This window comes from Sorex araneus, chromosome 5 (assembly GCF_027595985.1).
Source record: "Sorex araneus isolate mSorAra2 chromosome 5, mSorAra2.pri, whole genome shotgun sequence".
NCBI classification, from domain to species: domain Eukaryota; kingdom Metazoa; phylum Chordata; class Mammalia; order Eulipotyphla; family Soricidae; genus Sorex; species Sorex araneus.
Genome location: NC_073306.1, coordinates 44,430,923 through 44,446,225, shown reverse-complemented (window position 1 = coordinate 44,446,225; position 15,303 = coordinate 44,430,923). Strand labels below are relative to the sequence as shown.

General features: G+C 54.7%; 1 protein-coding gene across 1 annotated transcript; it reads left to right on the top strand.

Moving 5' to 3' along the window:
• Nucleotides 1-3,188: 3,188 nt before the first annotated feature.
• On the top strand, nt 3,189-12,923 carry LOC101540620 (antizyme inhibitor 2-like). Its single transcript, XM_004603727.2, has 9 exons — nt 3,189-3,347; nt 3,823-3,996; nt 4,454-4,626; nt 5,572-5,706; nt 6,898-7,063; nt 7,805-7,952; nt 11,346-11,446; nt 12,232-12,449; nt 12,899-12,923. Exons 1-9 carry the CDS (start codon nt 3,189-3,191, stop codon nt 12,921-12,923), a joined length of 1,299 nt encoding a protein of 432 aa, XP_004603784.2.
• Nucleotides 12,924-15,303: the final 2,380 nt, after the last annotated feature.

Sequence of the window (15,303 nt, the reverse complement as noted above, 5' to 3'; positions counted from 1 at the left end):
AAGCGGGCACCAGTAACATCTCCATTTTGAGACTTGTTTTTACTGTTTTTGGCATATTTTTTGGTTATAACCCCTTGGTGTTATAACATTTTTGTTATAATGTTATGCTGTGGGCACCCTGAGCCCACAGCAACTCTTTAAGTTCAGGGGCTGGAGAGATAATACAGTGGGTAGAGTGCTTGCCTTACAGGCAGCCAACCCAGGTTCATATCCTGGCACCCCATATGGTCCCTTTTGTACCACCAGGTGTAATTCCTGAGTGTAGACCCAGGAGTAACTCCTGGGCATCATCAGGAGTTTTGGTCCCCCCAAAACAAAAGAAAAATAAAAGGCTTAAGATAAAAAATGAATCCACATACTTCTTACTGTATTTATGCGAATGGCTGGCAATATTTATCAGAAGTAAACTTAAACCATTACTCTGGGTTTATTTAGTGAATTACCAGGAGCGGAGGAGAGAAAGCAATGTTTCAGTCATTTTCCCTTTCATATAAATTAGGGACTTCATTGAACAGCTGATTTAAAGGGAACCCAGTGGAGTCACCTCTTTGGAGCTGAGGGAGTGACTGCTGAAGAATGCCAGATGCAGAGCCTCAGCAGCCCCTGGGAGCTGCCCAGTCATCAGGGCAGAAACTCAGGCATGCAGCGCTGACCAGAGTGGCAGTTTAGCAGATTGAATTAAGTTTGTTAGTCAACAGATTTCTTCTGTTAAATTGACATATATATGCACAATGAATTTCCATTCAATTGATGTATATGCACAACACTAATTCTGTTATGCGGATGGAGAACGAAGAGTTATACTCATGGAAAATGATATCAGTGATTTGAGATGCACTTGGAAAAGGGGCAGCCAGAAGATGTAAGGGTTAAATTGCACCTTTTGCTCTGCTCTCTGGGTAAGAAATGCCTTGTCTTGGGGCCGGAGCGATAGCACAATGGGGAGGGCGTCTGCCTTGCGCAAACATAGCTGACCCGGGTTCAATCCCCAGCATCCCATATGGTCCCCCAAGCACTGCCAGGAGCAATTTCTGAGTGCAGAGCCAGAAGTAACCTCTGTGCGTCATTTGGTGTGACCTCCCCCCGCCCCCCAACAAAAAAGGAAAGAAATGCCAAATGCCTTGTTTTGATGGGAAAGGCAGAAACAGAAGCACAGGTAACCAGGGAGGCAGCCAGAGATGGGAGCTCTGAGTGGCCCCTTCTGGGACCTAGACAGAGGCAAATAGGTCACAAGTCATAACGCTGACTAGAACAGAACAGAAGGACCCAAATCCATCTGCTACCTAGGCGGGAAGGGGATCGGATCCACTGAAACAATTAGTAAATCAATACAGGTCTCTATGGGACATAAAACAAAGGTTCCCAGCAATGAGGCCCCCATCTAAGTCCCGTGTGGTGTCCCTCCTGCCTGAGTGCACCTCAGTGCATTGTCACTGAGTAACCAAGCAAGTAATCCCAATTTTTTTGCCTGTCTTTCTCTTATTCCCCACTTTTTTTTTGGGGGGGGGTTGGGTCACACCCGGCGATGCACAGGGGTTACTCCTGGCTCATGCACTCAGGAATTACTCCTGTCGGTGCTCGGGGGACCATATGGGATGCTGGGAATCAAACCCAGGTCGGCCTTGTGCAAGGCAAATGCCCTACCCGCTGTGCTATTGCTCCAGCCCCATTATTCCCCACTTTTTTAAAAATTAAAATGCTGTGATTTACAAAGTTATTAATCGTTGAGTTTTAGATGCACAATAATATTGCAGCACTGATCTCACCACCCTAGTGTCAACTTCCGTCCACCAGTGTTCCCGGATTTCCTCCCGTATTGCTCCTCAAGTCTGCCCTCCTGACAGGCACCTTTCTAAGTTTGGTTGTTAACGTTTGGGTCTCTTGGTTGCTGTGGCTCATCTTTCTTGTCCTGTGTGCTGTGTTGGCAGGACTCTTCCTACATAACGTGCTCTGTGCCTCTGTGCGGGCCATGATTTCAGGTGACCGCCTCTTTGTGGTCATCTTGGTGTTAAATAATTAAATCTCCTTGATTCCTGCCCCCCCCCAAGTCTTTATTATTTTTTTTCCAGTGGAATTAAAGCGAATTCCTTGACAACACCCTTACCCATCTCTTACATACCTTTATGGTCCCTCAACCTGCACTCACGTGCCGCTTATGCAATTCACCAGTTCAGGGTTCATCTCCAATGAACCCTCCCTGGGGACTTCCTCCCCCTCCCCCAGCAGGTTCCTTCCAGGCTTTTCTTCAGAGCTGAGGGGGAGCTGCGAGATGGGCAGGGGAGTGGAGGAGGAGGAAGATGGCTCAGAGGGCAGGGCAGGCTCTGTGGCTTCCCAGAAGCAGGTCAGAGATCTGGCTGCCTGCCCGAAGGAGGGCAGATGGGTGAGGGACAGGGGGGTGTGGTGAGACACGCTTCTATTTAATTCGAGAAACCCACAGAGGACACCTGAGTGGCGACTGCAGGACTCTGCTTCCACTCTCTGCCCCTGCTCTGCCCCAGGTGTGCAGATCTGGGCCTGTCTTTCCTCTGCGAAGTGGGGAGCGGGGAGAAGAAAGTCCCGGGGTCCTCCTGGGACCAGCAGGGCTACTCACCCATGATGGGAGTCCTAGCACCCAAGGGCAGCCGGGGGTTGCGGGGGAGGAACCAGGTCAACAGGGCCGGCAGAGGTTTGGACGGACAGTCCTTCCCCTGGGCCCTGAGATCTGGATTAGGTCCCCCAGGAACTTTCCCGAAGCTCAGGACACTCTTGCTGCAGCCCCGGCGGCACCTGAGGAGGCAACTGTGATGGGCAGCAGGTGAGCCTGGCTGCAGCGGGCCAGGATGGACATGGGCTCCAGACTGGCCTGCTGTAGTTGGAGTGACCTCGGGAGTCCCTGCCCTCTCTGGACGTCTTGTCCCCCTGTGTGATGTGTCAGGGCCGGTCACCTCGGTGTAAGCATTGGCCCCTGGCCCCCAGAGGCGCTCGGCCCCTTGCACTCAGGGTTCTCCTCTAGGAGGGAGCATGGGGTCCTGGGGCTGTCACCCTCTGCTCCCAGAGCTCAGACGGGCTTCCAGGGGCTCTGTGAGACCACATGGGAAGCTTTGCAAGGGCCCTGGGGCTGGGGCTGACCCCAGGGAGGCCAGAGGACTTAGAGCTCTGGCCGTAGGAGGAGCCGGCGCTGAGAGCACCTGCTTCCCAGGACTTGGGGCATGTGCCCGGCAGCACAGGCGAAGAGCACCCCACCGGGGAGACTGGACGAGAGCCAAGGGGCCCCTGGAAACGTGTGGTACCAGGAGCTCATCATGCTGAGGCCAGGGCAGTCGGGCCAGCAGGTGGCCCTGAGAAGGACCCAGGAGCTCTCCAAATCGGTATGGGGGAGCCAGTATACAGAGCTGGACTGGGGAATGGACATGAGGGGCTGGAGCGGGGGGGGGGTGGACATGAGGGGCTAGAGTGGGGGGGTGGGCATGGGGCAGGGATGGAGTGAGCGGATGTGTCTTAGTCATGCTTTGGCGATAAGAAACACGATATTCTGTTTTGTAGTTCCACAGGCCACATATTCCCAGTCTCATCCCAAGGTTCCTTCCTGCTCAGGACAGGGGAGGTCCCTGCTTGTCCCCCACCTTAGTCCAGCTCGGGGCTACACAGACTGATCACTTGTGCCTGCTGTCACTGCCAGCAGCACCAGGCATGGGGTCTGTGTGCACGCGCTCGCTCTGTGGCTTTTGTCCCCCTGGGATGTGTCTCCCAGCTGGTCTCTGAGACGACCGTGATGGCAGCGTGAACCCACAGCACTGCTGTGAGGGTTCCATGGTCTCCCCACTCCTCGCCCCGGCCCCACAGAATTGCTGTGACCCCTTCATGGTGGCTGACTTGGACAAGCTGGTGAGCCGCCACTGGGCCTTCTGCCGGGCCCTGCCTCGGGTCACACCCTTCTACGCGGTCAAGTGCAATAACAGCCCCTGGGTGCTGCGCATCCTGGCAGCCCTGGGCACCGGCTTCGACTGTGCCAGCCAGGTGAGCCCCTTGCCTGCGGCCCAAGGCCTCTGTTTTAGGACTGACGCTTCTTGGGGATGAAAGGCTGGATGGAAGCCAGGGGACTCCCCTGCCAGGAACCGTGATCTACGTGCATGGAGGGAACAGTGAAAGGACTCGGGGCGGGAAACCTCTTTGGCTAGCGTGAACAGGGTGGATGGCCTGAACCAGTGAGTGGACAGAGCCTGGCCTGCAGCCACACCTGCACCCACACTGCTGACCGGCTTCTGCCGAGACTCAGGGCTTTCCCCTTTAGGTCGGGCATGACGACCCCTCCCTTAGGTCGGGGTTTAGAAACCAGCAACTCTGCATGGACAGGCCACAGGGCCTGGTGTGGAGCAGATGGGCCAGGGTGGGCCCCTCTCCCCGTGCCCAGAGCTCCTGAAGGGCAAGGTCAGGGGGGAGCGAGGCAGATTCCCATGGCTGTCACCCATGCCAGATGGAGCTGGAGCAGGTGCTGGGCCTGGGTGTGTCCCCGTCACGCATCATCTACGCCAACCCCTGCAAGGCCATCTCCTCCATCCAGTACGCTGCCCGCCACGGGGTGCAGCTGATGACCTTTGACAGCGAGGAGGAGCTGGCCAAGGTGGCCCAGTACCACCCCGAGGCCAGGTGAGACATGCAGGGGTCGGGGGTGAGGGGCCACCAGCTTGGGCTGCATTAGTTGACAGAGCTGGGCCTCCAAAACTAGATGAAGGTGGTCCCCGGAGACGGGCAGGGCCAGCGTCGGGGCCAGGAAAGTACAACCATCTGGGTGAGTGGATGCAGGGCCTTCCCTGGTGCACCCTGGTACCAGAAGAAGTTTGCCCCTGTCCAGAAAAACAGAAGACACAGTCTGACACTGGGACGTCTGGCATCAGGCTGCCTCATGGGACAAGCAGTCTTCCTGGAGTCAGGGCACCCGGTTGCAGACTCCAGAAACACCTGCCTTACGCTGAGGGGTCTTGGCAAAGTTAGTTCAGGTCTCTGATGGCCTAGGTGGGCTATGGAGGATCGTTTAAAATTGGATCTTTCGGGCTGGAGCAATAGTACAGTGGGTAGGGTGTTTGCCCTGCACGCGGCCGGCCCGGGTTCAATTCCCAGCATCCCATATGGTCTCCTGAGCACCAGGAGGAGTAATTCCTGAATGCAGAACCAGGAGTAACCCCTGTGAATTGCTGGGTGTGACCCAAATAAAAAGCAAAAAAAAAAAAAAAATTGGATTTTTTTTTTTTTTGGCTTTTTGGGTCACACCCAGTGATGCTCAGGGGTTAACTCAGGGCTCTGTGATCAGGAATTACTCCTGGCGGTGCTTGGGGAATACCATATGGAATACCGGGAAATGAACCCTGGTCAGCTGCGTGCAAGGCAAACACCCTACCTTCTGTGTTATCAGTCAGCCCCTGGAACTTTTTCTTTCTCTTTCTTACCTGGACAGAAATTCGTAAATTGTCTGGCGGGTCCTGAGGACCTAAGGGGCGGCAGGAAGCTGAGTGGGACGGCCGAGGGAGGTTGGGTGAGAGGCAGTAAGGCCTCCAGCTGTGCCTGAGGGCCCCCATCCTCGCGCCCCTCTCCCAGGCTGGTCCTCCGGCTATGGACCCACGACACCAACAGCACCTTCCAGCTGAGTTCCAAGTTTGGGGCTCGACGGCAGAAGTGGGAGCACCTGTTCCAGTCTGCCAGAGACCTGGGGCTGGCTGTGGTGGGGGTCAGGTGAGTGGCATGCACTGCCCTGGGTGGGAATCCTGGACCCCAGGCTGTCCCCGCCCTGCGGGTGCCCCTGTAGCTGCAGCCCCCAGGCCTCACACGCTGCCCTTGTTTCCAGGACAGAGCTGGGGCTTCTCTGGGACATGGGGGCCCTGGTCCGGGGTGCAAAGTTTAAGGAGGTGTCCAGCGTTTGAGGGACAGAGAGATAGTACAGGAGGCAAAGTGCATGTGACTGGCCCTTGTTCACCCCCCACGGCCCCCTAATGGACCCTGAACCCTGCCAAGATTTTTTCCTGAGCACAGAGGCACACTTCCAAGTGTGGCCCCCAAATGAACAAAAACAAAATAACACTTGGATACGATAGTATAAAAAATAGTTAATATGGGCTGGAATGATATTATAGAGGGATATTGTAGTGGGTAGAGTGCTTGCCTTGACCTGGGTTTGGTCCCCAGTATCCCATATGGTCCCCCAAATCTTTTAGGAGTGACTACTGAGTTTAGAGCCAGGAGTAACCCCTGAGCACTGCTGAGTGTGGCCCCAAAGCAAAAAAAATTTTTTTTTAAATAGTTAACAAAAAATCCATGATGGGAAAAAACAGTAAACTTTCATAGACAGACAGGATTGGCCTGGCTGATGTGGCCTCTGGCTCCGGGGACCCATCAGGATGACTGATTTTGACTTTATTAAACAGCATAGATTTTATTCATCATGGAATTTTGCATCAAATTTGCTTTTTCAAAATACTGCAGCAAAAGCAATTTCTTCGATTAATTAGTGTTTGGGGGCCCAATTAAAATTTGCACCGAGCTCCTCCTACCTGGTCCTCGTTGCTTCCTGAGCCCACCCTGCTGGGGGTCACTGGGATTTGGGGCTCTGAGCATGTCTGCCAATGAGGGAGGCAGGAAGCCCTGCAGAAAGTCTAAGAGAGAGAACCTGCCTCAGCCCTGGGCGTGCCAACCTGGGCACTGCCGTGGGGCCGGCTGCCTCTGGGGAGCCCCGTCTGAGCAGCACGGCTGTGTTTCTCCGTGAAGCCCACGTGGGCCTGTGTAGACATGTGCTGAGAGTCTGTCCCCGAGCTTGTCTACACGGTTCCGCTTCTCGGTGCATGTGACCATGTCTCCCTTCCTGCATTTCCTCATGGCCCGCACGGGCCTCGTGTGTCTCCGCGTGTCGCCTGCCGGGCTTGTGCTCAGCTTCCACGTGGGCTCCGACTGTCAGAGCGCCCACACCTTCACCCAGGCCCTGGAAGACTGTCGGCACGTGATTGAAATGGGCCGCAGGATGGGGTGTGACATGAGCCTCCTGGACATCGGAGGGGGTTTCCCTGGAAAGGAGGGCTCAGAGCCCAAGTTTGAGGAGGTGAGAGAGACTGCCCCGGGGAGGTGAGTGAGAGAGTGAGCATGTGTGTGTGTGTGTGTGTGTGTGTGTCTGTCTGTCTGTCTGTCTGTCTGTCTGCACGTGTCTGTGTGGATGCACCAGGAGCTCCATGACCGCATGGGGGGCATGTACCGAGCTGGGTGGTATTCATGCCTGCACACAGGACCTGGAGCTTGTGCACGCATCTGGCTCTCAGATCATCTCTTGCTGCATTAGCTGCTCGATCTCTCCCGATGAACTGCCCTGGGTGCAAATATACCCAGATCTAGGCACGTTCCGCCTTTGCCGACCAGCTCTCCCCGCCCAATGTTCTCTTTCCAGAACTCTCCGAGGCTGCAGTTGGGACACTCAAAAAACTGCACCTCCAAAGTGGAGAGATAATACAGGGGTTAAGGTGCTTTCCTGCCTCGCATGCAGCGGACCCCGGGTGGAATCCCCAGCAGCACATACAGTCCCCCGAGCACCACCAGGGGTCTCCCTGAGAAGAACTAGGCAGCACTGATCGCTGAGCACTGCTGCTGTGGCTCAATGCCCCCTCCCTCCAAGAAAATAACAACCGAAACAAACACTTCTTCATCCTGAGTCACAGTTTCCGCCTGTTTCCTCTCTGGTGAAAGGGGCACCACTGCTCCAAAGCGCTATCAAGGGAACTGAAGGGAGGTGGCGCCTGTCAGCCCCTTGGATCTGTGAGCAGCTGCCTTAGGGGCCGGGTCTGTCCCGCAGATGGCGAGTGTCATCAATGACTGCCTGAGCCGAGACTTCCCTGAGCGGGACGGTGTGGCCATTATCTCCGAGCCCGGCCGCTTCTACGCTGAGTCTGTGTTCATAGCTGCTGTCAACATCATTGCCAAGAAGGTTGAGTCGGAACCAGGTGGGTGGGCCGGGACTAGGTGGGGTGGGGGGTTCCCACCCGGGGGCATGGTGGCTAGAGGAGGGCTGGACTCGGCCACTGAGTGCCCACCTGGCAGGGAACAGGCCTCGGATCAGATCGGGGTAGGAATGAGCCTGGCCGTGCGCCTGCTTTGCTGCCTTCAGCTAGACTGGATAAATGTTCTTTTGCATGGAGGGAGGCCAAGGCATAGCGCCCAGCCCTCGAGTCAGACACACACTGGGCTGGGGTGACCCCCACTCTGCAAGCAAGGGTTTTCTAACAGGTCATGTTTTTAGAACCAGAACCGTAGCAGTAAGTAGGAATCTTACCTCTGCCGGCTGATGCCGTTTCTTGGGATTCTAGCCTGAAGGTTAAGGAGCACTTGGCAGAAAGCAGTGAAATAGGCTGGAGAGACAGTACAGCGGGTAGGGCACTTATCTTGCACCTGGCTGGCCTGGGTTCAGTCCCCAGCACCACATATGGCCCCCCAAGCCCTGCCAGGAGTGATCCCTGACCACAGAGCCAGGGCTAAGCCCTGAGCACACTTGGTGTGGCGCCCAAACAGAAACAAAACAAAAAGCAGTGCCCTCCCCGAGGCAATTGGGGATTTTTGCTGGTTTTGCTGCAGGCCTGGGTTGGGGTGCTACTGCCCCAAAGTGGACAATCTAGAAACTCAGTGTCTCTGGATCAGCTCTTGTCATTCTCTGTGGCTTCATGATGAGTGACTGACAAACATCGATGATTTGCTTTCCTCTCCTCTCTGGCTGCCCTTTAGTCAAAAGACCAACTCAGAGCCCCATGATGTTCAAGGCACATCTGTTGAAGGGTTCCATTTCTTCACGCTTCAGTTAAGAATATTGTGAGGGGAAGTGTAGGATTTCAGCCATCCAACTCTGACTTAGAGTTATGTAGGGCTGGTTCTTTTCTTCATTTTTGTGTATGAAATACACAGCTTGGCTGTGTTCATCATTCCTTAGGAGGTAGTTTGGGGTTATTCCTGCTTTATTCATTTCCTCTCCCTCTTCCCTTCCCTTGTGTGGCAGTGGTGATGATCAGGGGCTCACACATGTGGCTGCAGTGCTCATACAGTTGCCACAGTTGGACACACATTTTTGTTATGGTGCTAGTCACCACTCTTGGGAGCAGTGCCAGCGGGGCAGAACCTGATCTCAGACTCAGTGTCTGCAGGACACAGTATCTGTGTAACTCCCACGCTGTATACTGGTCTTTGCCCTGTGTACCAGACATAGGAGAGCTGTACCATGGAACTCACAGACCTCGTGACTCACTGGCACAGGCACAGCAGGGACTGTGACTGTAGGAGACAGAATCTGTGATGTAAGCTGAGAGAGAGGCAGGGACAAGGGGCACGGAGAGACTGACAGCAGGAGGTGCTGGTGGGGAGAACATCAGTATTCAGGAAGGTCTGGGTCTCTACGTTGCTGGAACGTCCCAAACTTCAGCAGAAGTCAGTGTCAGGCCCTGAGTTTAAATCTGAGGAAGCAGTGACTGAGGACGGACTCTGGATGTGAAAAGCGACCATGGTGGGGCCAGAGCCATAGCACAGCGGGTAGGGCGTTTGCCTTGCATGCGGCCGACCCGGGTTCGATCCTCGGCGTCCCATATGGTCCCCCGAGTACTGCCAGGAGTAATTCCTGAGTGCAACAAAGCCAGGAGTAACCCCTGAGCATTGCTGGGTGTGACCCCCCCCCAAAAAAGAAAAGCAACCATGGCACTAGGTGGGGGACAGAGGCTCTGGGGAGTGGAACCATCAACATGAAGGGTTCGGGAGCATACGGCGGTTTACCCAAGACAGAGCTTATGGGTGGAACAAGGCAGAGCTTGTGGGTGGAACGGGAGACTTGCTGCTCTGCGTGTGCACGGCTGGACACCCTTTGTATTCTATTTGCCATTTGTAGCAGTGAATATTTATTGACTATTTACTCTATTGACCTCCAGGGCTCCTTCATGGATGGGGGGTGGGGGCCAGGGGGTGGGCAGCACTCTATAGCTGAGCCCCACCCTGGCCAGGACACTTTCCAAACGCTCCCAGGATTGACTTGTATCAGGAGCATGAGATACACAGACCCAGATGGCATATTATTATTATTATTATTTTTTGCTTTTTGGGTCACACCTGGCGATGCACAGGGGTTACTCCTGGCTCTGCACTCAGGAATTACCCCTGGCGGTGCTCAGGGGACCATATGGGATGCTGGGATTCGAACCCGGGTTGGCCGCGTGCAAGGCAAACGCCCTACCCGCTGTGCTATCTCTCCAGCCCCAGACGGCATATTAGAAAGAGGATTTTTTTAATCACAGTTCCCTAGAAGTCAAAGTCACGTGACTTACCAGAGCCCAGTGGGGAGGGAGTTGGAGGAACAGGAAGGAAATGGGTGACCCAAGGCTTTGGGCAAGAGGGTTTGTTGTGGCTTTCCAGGGAAGAAATTTGGGCAGGGCAGGTGGGCGAGGCCAGTCTAGATGGGCGTTGTTGGAGTCCGTGGGTGCTGCGGCCAGAACTACCCCTCACAGCTAGCCCTTAATCCTGAGGGCTCTGGGGCCCATTCCTGAACCTGCTGTTGAGTTCTCATTCTTCTCCATCAGACTCTAACAGGGAGCAAGAACAGAGTCAGTGTTCAGTAGAGAATTTTAGAGGTTAAATTAGCCCCGGTCATCTTTCAGGAGGTAACATCCAAGTACTGGACAGGTTGAAAACTTGAATCTTGTGTTTAGTTACATTGTATTCAAGTTTGAACAGTAAGAAGACAGGGTAGGGGCCAGGAGTGTGGCTCAGTGGTGAGTCCGTGCTTCACGTGCATGAGGCGCTGGGGTCCATCCTAGCATCAAGGCAAGCAAGTAAGCAAGTGCATGCGCACGCGCACGCGCGCGCGCGCACACACACACACACACACACACACACACACACACAGCACAAGAACTCCATGGTTCTAGGCAGTGGTTCACACAGACAGGCACTAGAGGGCAGTCTTGCCGCCGCCTGGAGTTACCCACCCTGAGAGCACTCCTCCAGAGTTCCAGCATGAGAGAACACAGAAGGAGAGAACAGGACGAACACAGTGGCACGTCCCAGAGGAACAGCCCCCAGAGACCTGTCAGCGCAGCCCCTGGCTCCTGGCTTTGCCTCGTGCATCAGGCACTGAGAACTGGAGCCCAGGTCTGGGCCGACCCAGTCGGCTCTGTTCTGCTGACTTCAGGCAGACCTGCTCACGTGCTCGTGCTGCAGGGGAGAGGGGCGGTGGGCATCTGGGACGTTGCAGGGAGCCAGAGCTGGGAAGTGTGATGACCCAGCCCTGGGCAGAGTATCTGGGCCTCTCCCAAGGGTGCAGGGCGCGAGGGTCAGGGTGAGCCCTGGCTACCCTCTTTCCCTCCCAGGTGGCCACCGCAAGTTCATGTACTACCTTAGTGAGGGCCACTACGGCAGCTTCCGTATCCTGCTGAGAGAACGCGACCCCAGGAGACCCATCGTGGCGAAGGTAAGGGCAGCCCCTCTCAGCCCCCGAGACCGCCGAGTCTTCCTCCACCACTAGGCGGAGCTGTAGACTCCGGTTACGGCTCTGGCCAAGATCAGGTCACGTGGCTGGGCGTGTCTGTATGCACCTGTCAATCTGCACTTGGGTGGGGGGTGCGTTTCCACGGGAACTGTCAGTTAATACTGGGCAGGCAGGCGGCTGTGTGGTTGCTACACACACATCTCTCTCTGTGTGTCCCTCAGCATCTGTGTCCACGGTAGGTGCCTGCGTGTGCAGGTGCAGGGGACCCAGGAAGTAGAGATTCTCAGCACTCACTTCCCATTGGGACAGTTGGGAAGTTCTCACGGCCCACCGCGCCCACGCTCAGACCCAGATGGTTGCAGTCAGACTGTCTCCTGGTTTGGGACCTTGCCACCATTCCTTTGTTCGATTCTCCAGGGAGACCCAGTGTGCAGCCAGGTTGGAGGCCTGGCTGTTGAGTGACTTACTAAATAATCACTCAACAATAGTCAGGGTGGGGGGTTATTGAGTGGAACGTCCCCGTTTTATAGATGGGAAGACTGACGTCTCACCTAGATCTGCACTGTCACTTGGCAGGACTGGGGTGTCAGTGGAGCCTGTGCCCACGAGGGCAGGCCAAGAGCCATGCCTGTGAGGGAACATGCCACAGCGGGTCTGGCAGACTGGGTCCTTCCCGAGTCTTCCCCGTTGCGCCCGGCATGCCTGCTGACCTGGTGCTCAGGGTGCCGAGGGCCCCTTCTCTGAGCCCCCACCCCTGCTTCCTGCAGGAACTGAGCTCTGACGCTCCCCTCTTCCCCTGCACCCTCTTTGGCCCCACGTGCGACTCCATGGACCTGCTCTCCAGGGAGGAGGTGCAGCTGCCTGAACTGGACGTGGGCGACTGGCTGCTCTTCCCCTCCATGGGTGCCTACACGTGTGTCATGAGCTCCACCTTCAACGGCTTCCTGCCAGCCTCCATCTGCTATGCCATGGGGCCTGCTGTCAGGTGTCTGGGCGGCGGCGGGGGTGAGGGGGCAGCGTGCTGAGGGTCTGAACTCAGCAAGAAGGGCTGGTGGTGGAGCCGTGGGAGCTAAGGGCCCAGAAAACACCCGGTTTTCCCTGTTTGCCCCCACAAAGCCCAAATGGCTGACCCCACTTGGATACTGACCTCTGCCTTTGGCACGGCCTTATTACAGCCTCCCCCGAGACAAGTGCAAGGTAGCCCACTGGGCAGCTGGGACATGTGCCAGCCTGTGTGGTCGAACTGGCCAGTACTATGCCCTCAGCTGACCCTTGGTCACAGGCAACGCCAACCGGGTCTTCCCCCTTAGAGGTGACTTCTGATTTGTCCCCTAGGTTTCCTCACCCCTCTCCAAGGTCCTTCTCTGCCTCCTCCACCCTTTGAGGTGGGAGGGGGGCTCTGGAGCACCCCCTGACCACACGACCTTTCCTCAGGAGCCTGCTGGAGACAACCCCTTAAACCGGGACCTGGCCAGCATGGACGAGGTCTCCAGACACATGGGTGCGTCCTCCTGGGATACTTAGGGACAGAGCACGGGGAGTGGAAGAACCAGAGGTTTGGGGGCCTTGGAGAGAAGGCAACTTAGGGTGAAAAATTGGTTGTCTCCTCACGCTAACTCCTCTGGACAGCCCCCCCCCCCCACCCTCCTGGCTCCAGGGTGGACATAGAGCTGAGAAACTCTGCAGATGACAACAAGCGCCCCCTGGAGGTTATGTCTTGCAAGACAACCTGCATTGACCTTGTGTTCAGAAGGTTTCATGTGGGAACTATGGCACCCACCCCAGTGGTAAGGACACAGGCTTTGGAGCCAGTGCAGTGGCCCTAGGCGCCTCCTGGTCTGACAGCAGCATCACCTGGGCCTCAGTTTCCCCAGCTGTGAAGTGCTATTAATCTTTCCCCTTGCAGGTAGCCATGAGGATTAAGTTGGATCATGCAAATCTTGGTTTAAGATCAGACATGTCTAGGTCATGCTTCTAGCTGGCCCTTATCCTTGGCTTTGCCTCTCCAAAGACCACACTTTCTCCTTACCCTGGCACCCTTTGGGAGCAAGCATAACATCTAGCCATGATGCTTTAGGAAATCCTCAGGTGGGACTTTGGAGGGACAAAGTGTGGTACCAGCAATTTCAAAACAGAACAGATGATGCTTGTGCGTCCCCTCCCCACCCCCCCTCCCCACACACTCATGCTTTAAAGGGATTATTTGGGGAGTTATCCCAATCAACGAGAATGTCCCAATCGAAAGGGCATTGACAGGTGGGGACTGGAACACCACAAGATGACCAGTCATATTCCCACAACAAGTGAGGAGGAATGGTCAGCAGAGGCCAAAGTCACCCACCTGCTGTGTCCTGTGTCCTTTTAAAGCTTCACCTCCTGAGACATTATTCCATCTTCTGCTTCTGCATACAGTCCTCCCTGATCAACAGAGTCAGCCCTGCCAGTCTTGCTGTTGTCTCTCCAGCTCAGTCAAGATCAGAGGAGTCTTCCAGCATCCTTGAGCTAAACAGAATTTTCTTCCCCATTCTGAAGAAGAGGTGGGCTGTGGTACCTCCTGAGATGCTGGGACGGGGGGAATCCTCAAGCAGTCTTCAGATCAATGTCACTCTTGTCTCCTCCCACAGTCTGAAAACTGGGTGAATAAATATCCACCTTTATCCCCTCAGAGGTGTCTGGAAGAATAAAAATAAGTTGGCTTTAGGGAAAACAAAATTTTATAAAGATTCAAGAGATGTTGATGAATTTTATTTGTCCTGTAGATATTTTATTTGAGACTATGGGCCTTTCCATGCTTTCATCCATTAAACAATTCATCAACCACCCATAATCATCCAGTGATCCATCCATCATTCATCCATCCAACACCATCCACTGATCCAGCCGTCATCCTTCATACATCACCCATATACTGATACATCTATTCTTCCATACATTGACCTACCTCATCCATCACCTATTTATGTACTCATCTGTCCTTCCATTACCATCCAATGAGACGTCCTTCATCCTTCCATTCATTATCAGTGCATTGGTCAACCCACTCATCTATCATCCATCTGTTTGCCCATCCATCCATCCATTATCATTCAATGATCCATCTTTCATACTCTCACCATCATCCGTGCATTGGTGCATCTGTCCTTCCATCCATCAAACCACTTATCCATCATCCATCTGTTTGCTTCTCTATCTATCTATCCATCCATCCATCCATCCATCCATACATACATACATACATACACTCAATAAAAATGTAAAGGCTTAGTCTGTGCCCAACACATTTAGGGCAAAAGTGACAAATGATGAACAAATATGGGCAAATACCTATGCTTAGGGAGGTTTTCTTCCATTTGGTGAAAGACAGAGCAAAAACAAACTCGTAACTAAATTGGGAACAAGTGCTAGGGGGAAAGGCGGGGAAGGAGGAAGTGAGTGTGCTGTTGTAGAGGGTGCTATTCAGGGGCGGGGGCGGGGGCTCTCTACGGGGCGGCCTTGAGCAGAAGAGAGAAGGAGGCAGCACTTTGGTGGATGGGTCAGAGCACTGACACTAGAAGAGTGGGTTCCAAAGGCCAAGGCTGGAAATTTTCCAAAAGGCAAGGGGCCCAGTAGGCAAGGAGGTGAGTGAGGGATGTGTTTGGAGGAGAGGCAGAATCTGGGTGGATTGACATCTTGGCAAGCCCCCAGAGCAGTCAGGACTGTGGGTTTTGAGCAGGAAGGGAGGCTGGGGGGTGGGGTGAGCAAGCAAGTGCAGGGAGAGCAGGAGGGCACCTTCTGAGCACTTGAGGGAGGCCCTGGTCAGTCTTGGGCAAGGGTTGTCTCTGCGTGGGTGATACAAAGTG

Excerpts from the sequence above, each read along its gene's own strand:
- LOC101540620 (XM_004603727.2), top strand. The coding sequence starts at position 3,189 with ATGTGCCCGGCAGCACAGGCGAAGAGCACCCCACCGGGGAGACTGGAC. Across the intron at positions 3,348-3,822 it reads CCCAGGAGCTCTCCAAATCG|AATTGCTGTGACCCCTTCAT; the intron begins GTATGGGGGAGC and ends CCGGCCCCACAG. Across the intron at positions 12,450-12,898 it reads GCCATGGGGCCTGCTGTCAG|GAGCCTGCTGGAGACAACCC; the intron begins GTGTCTGGGCGG and ends ACCTTTCCTCAG.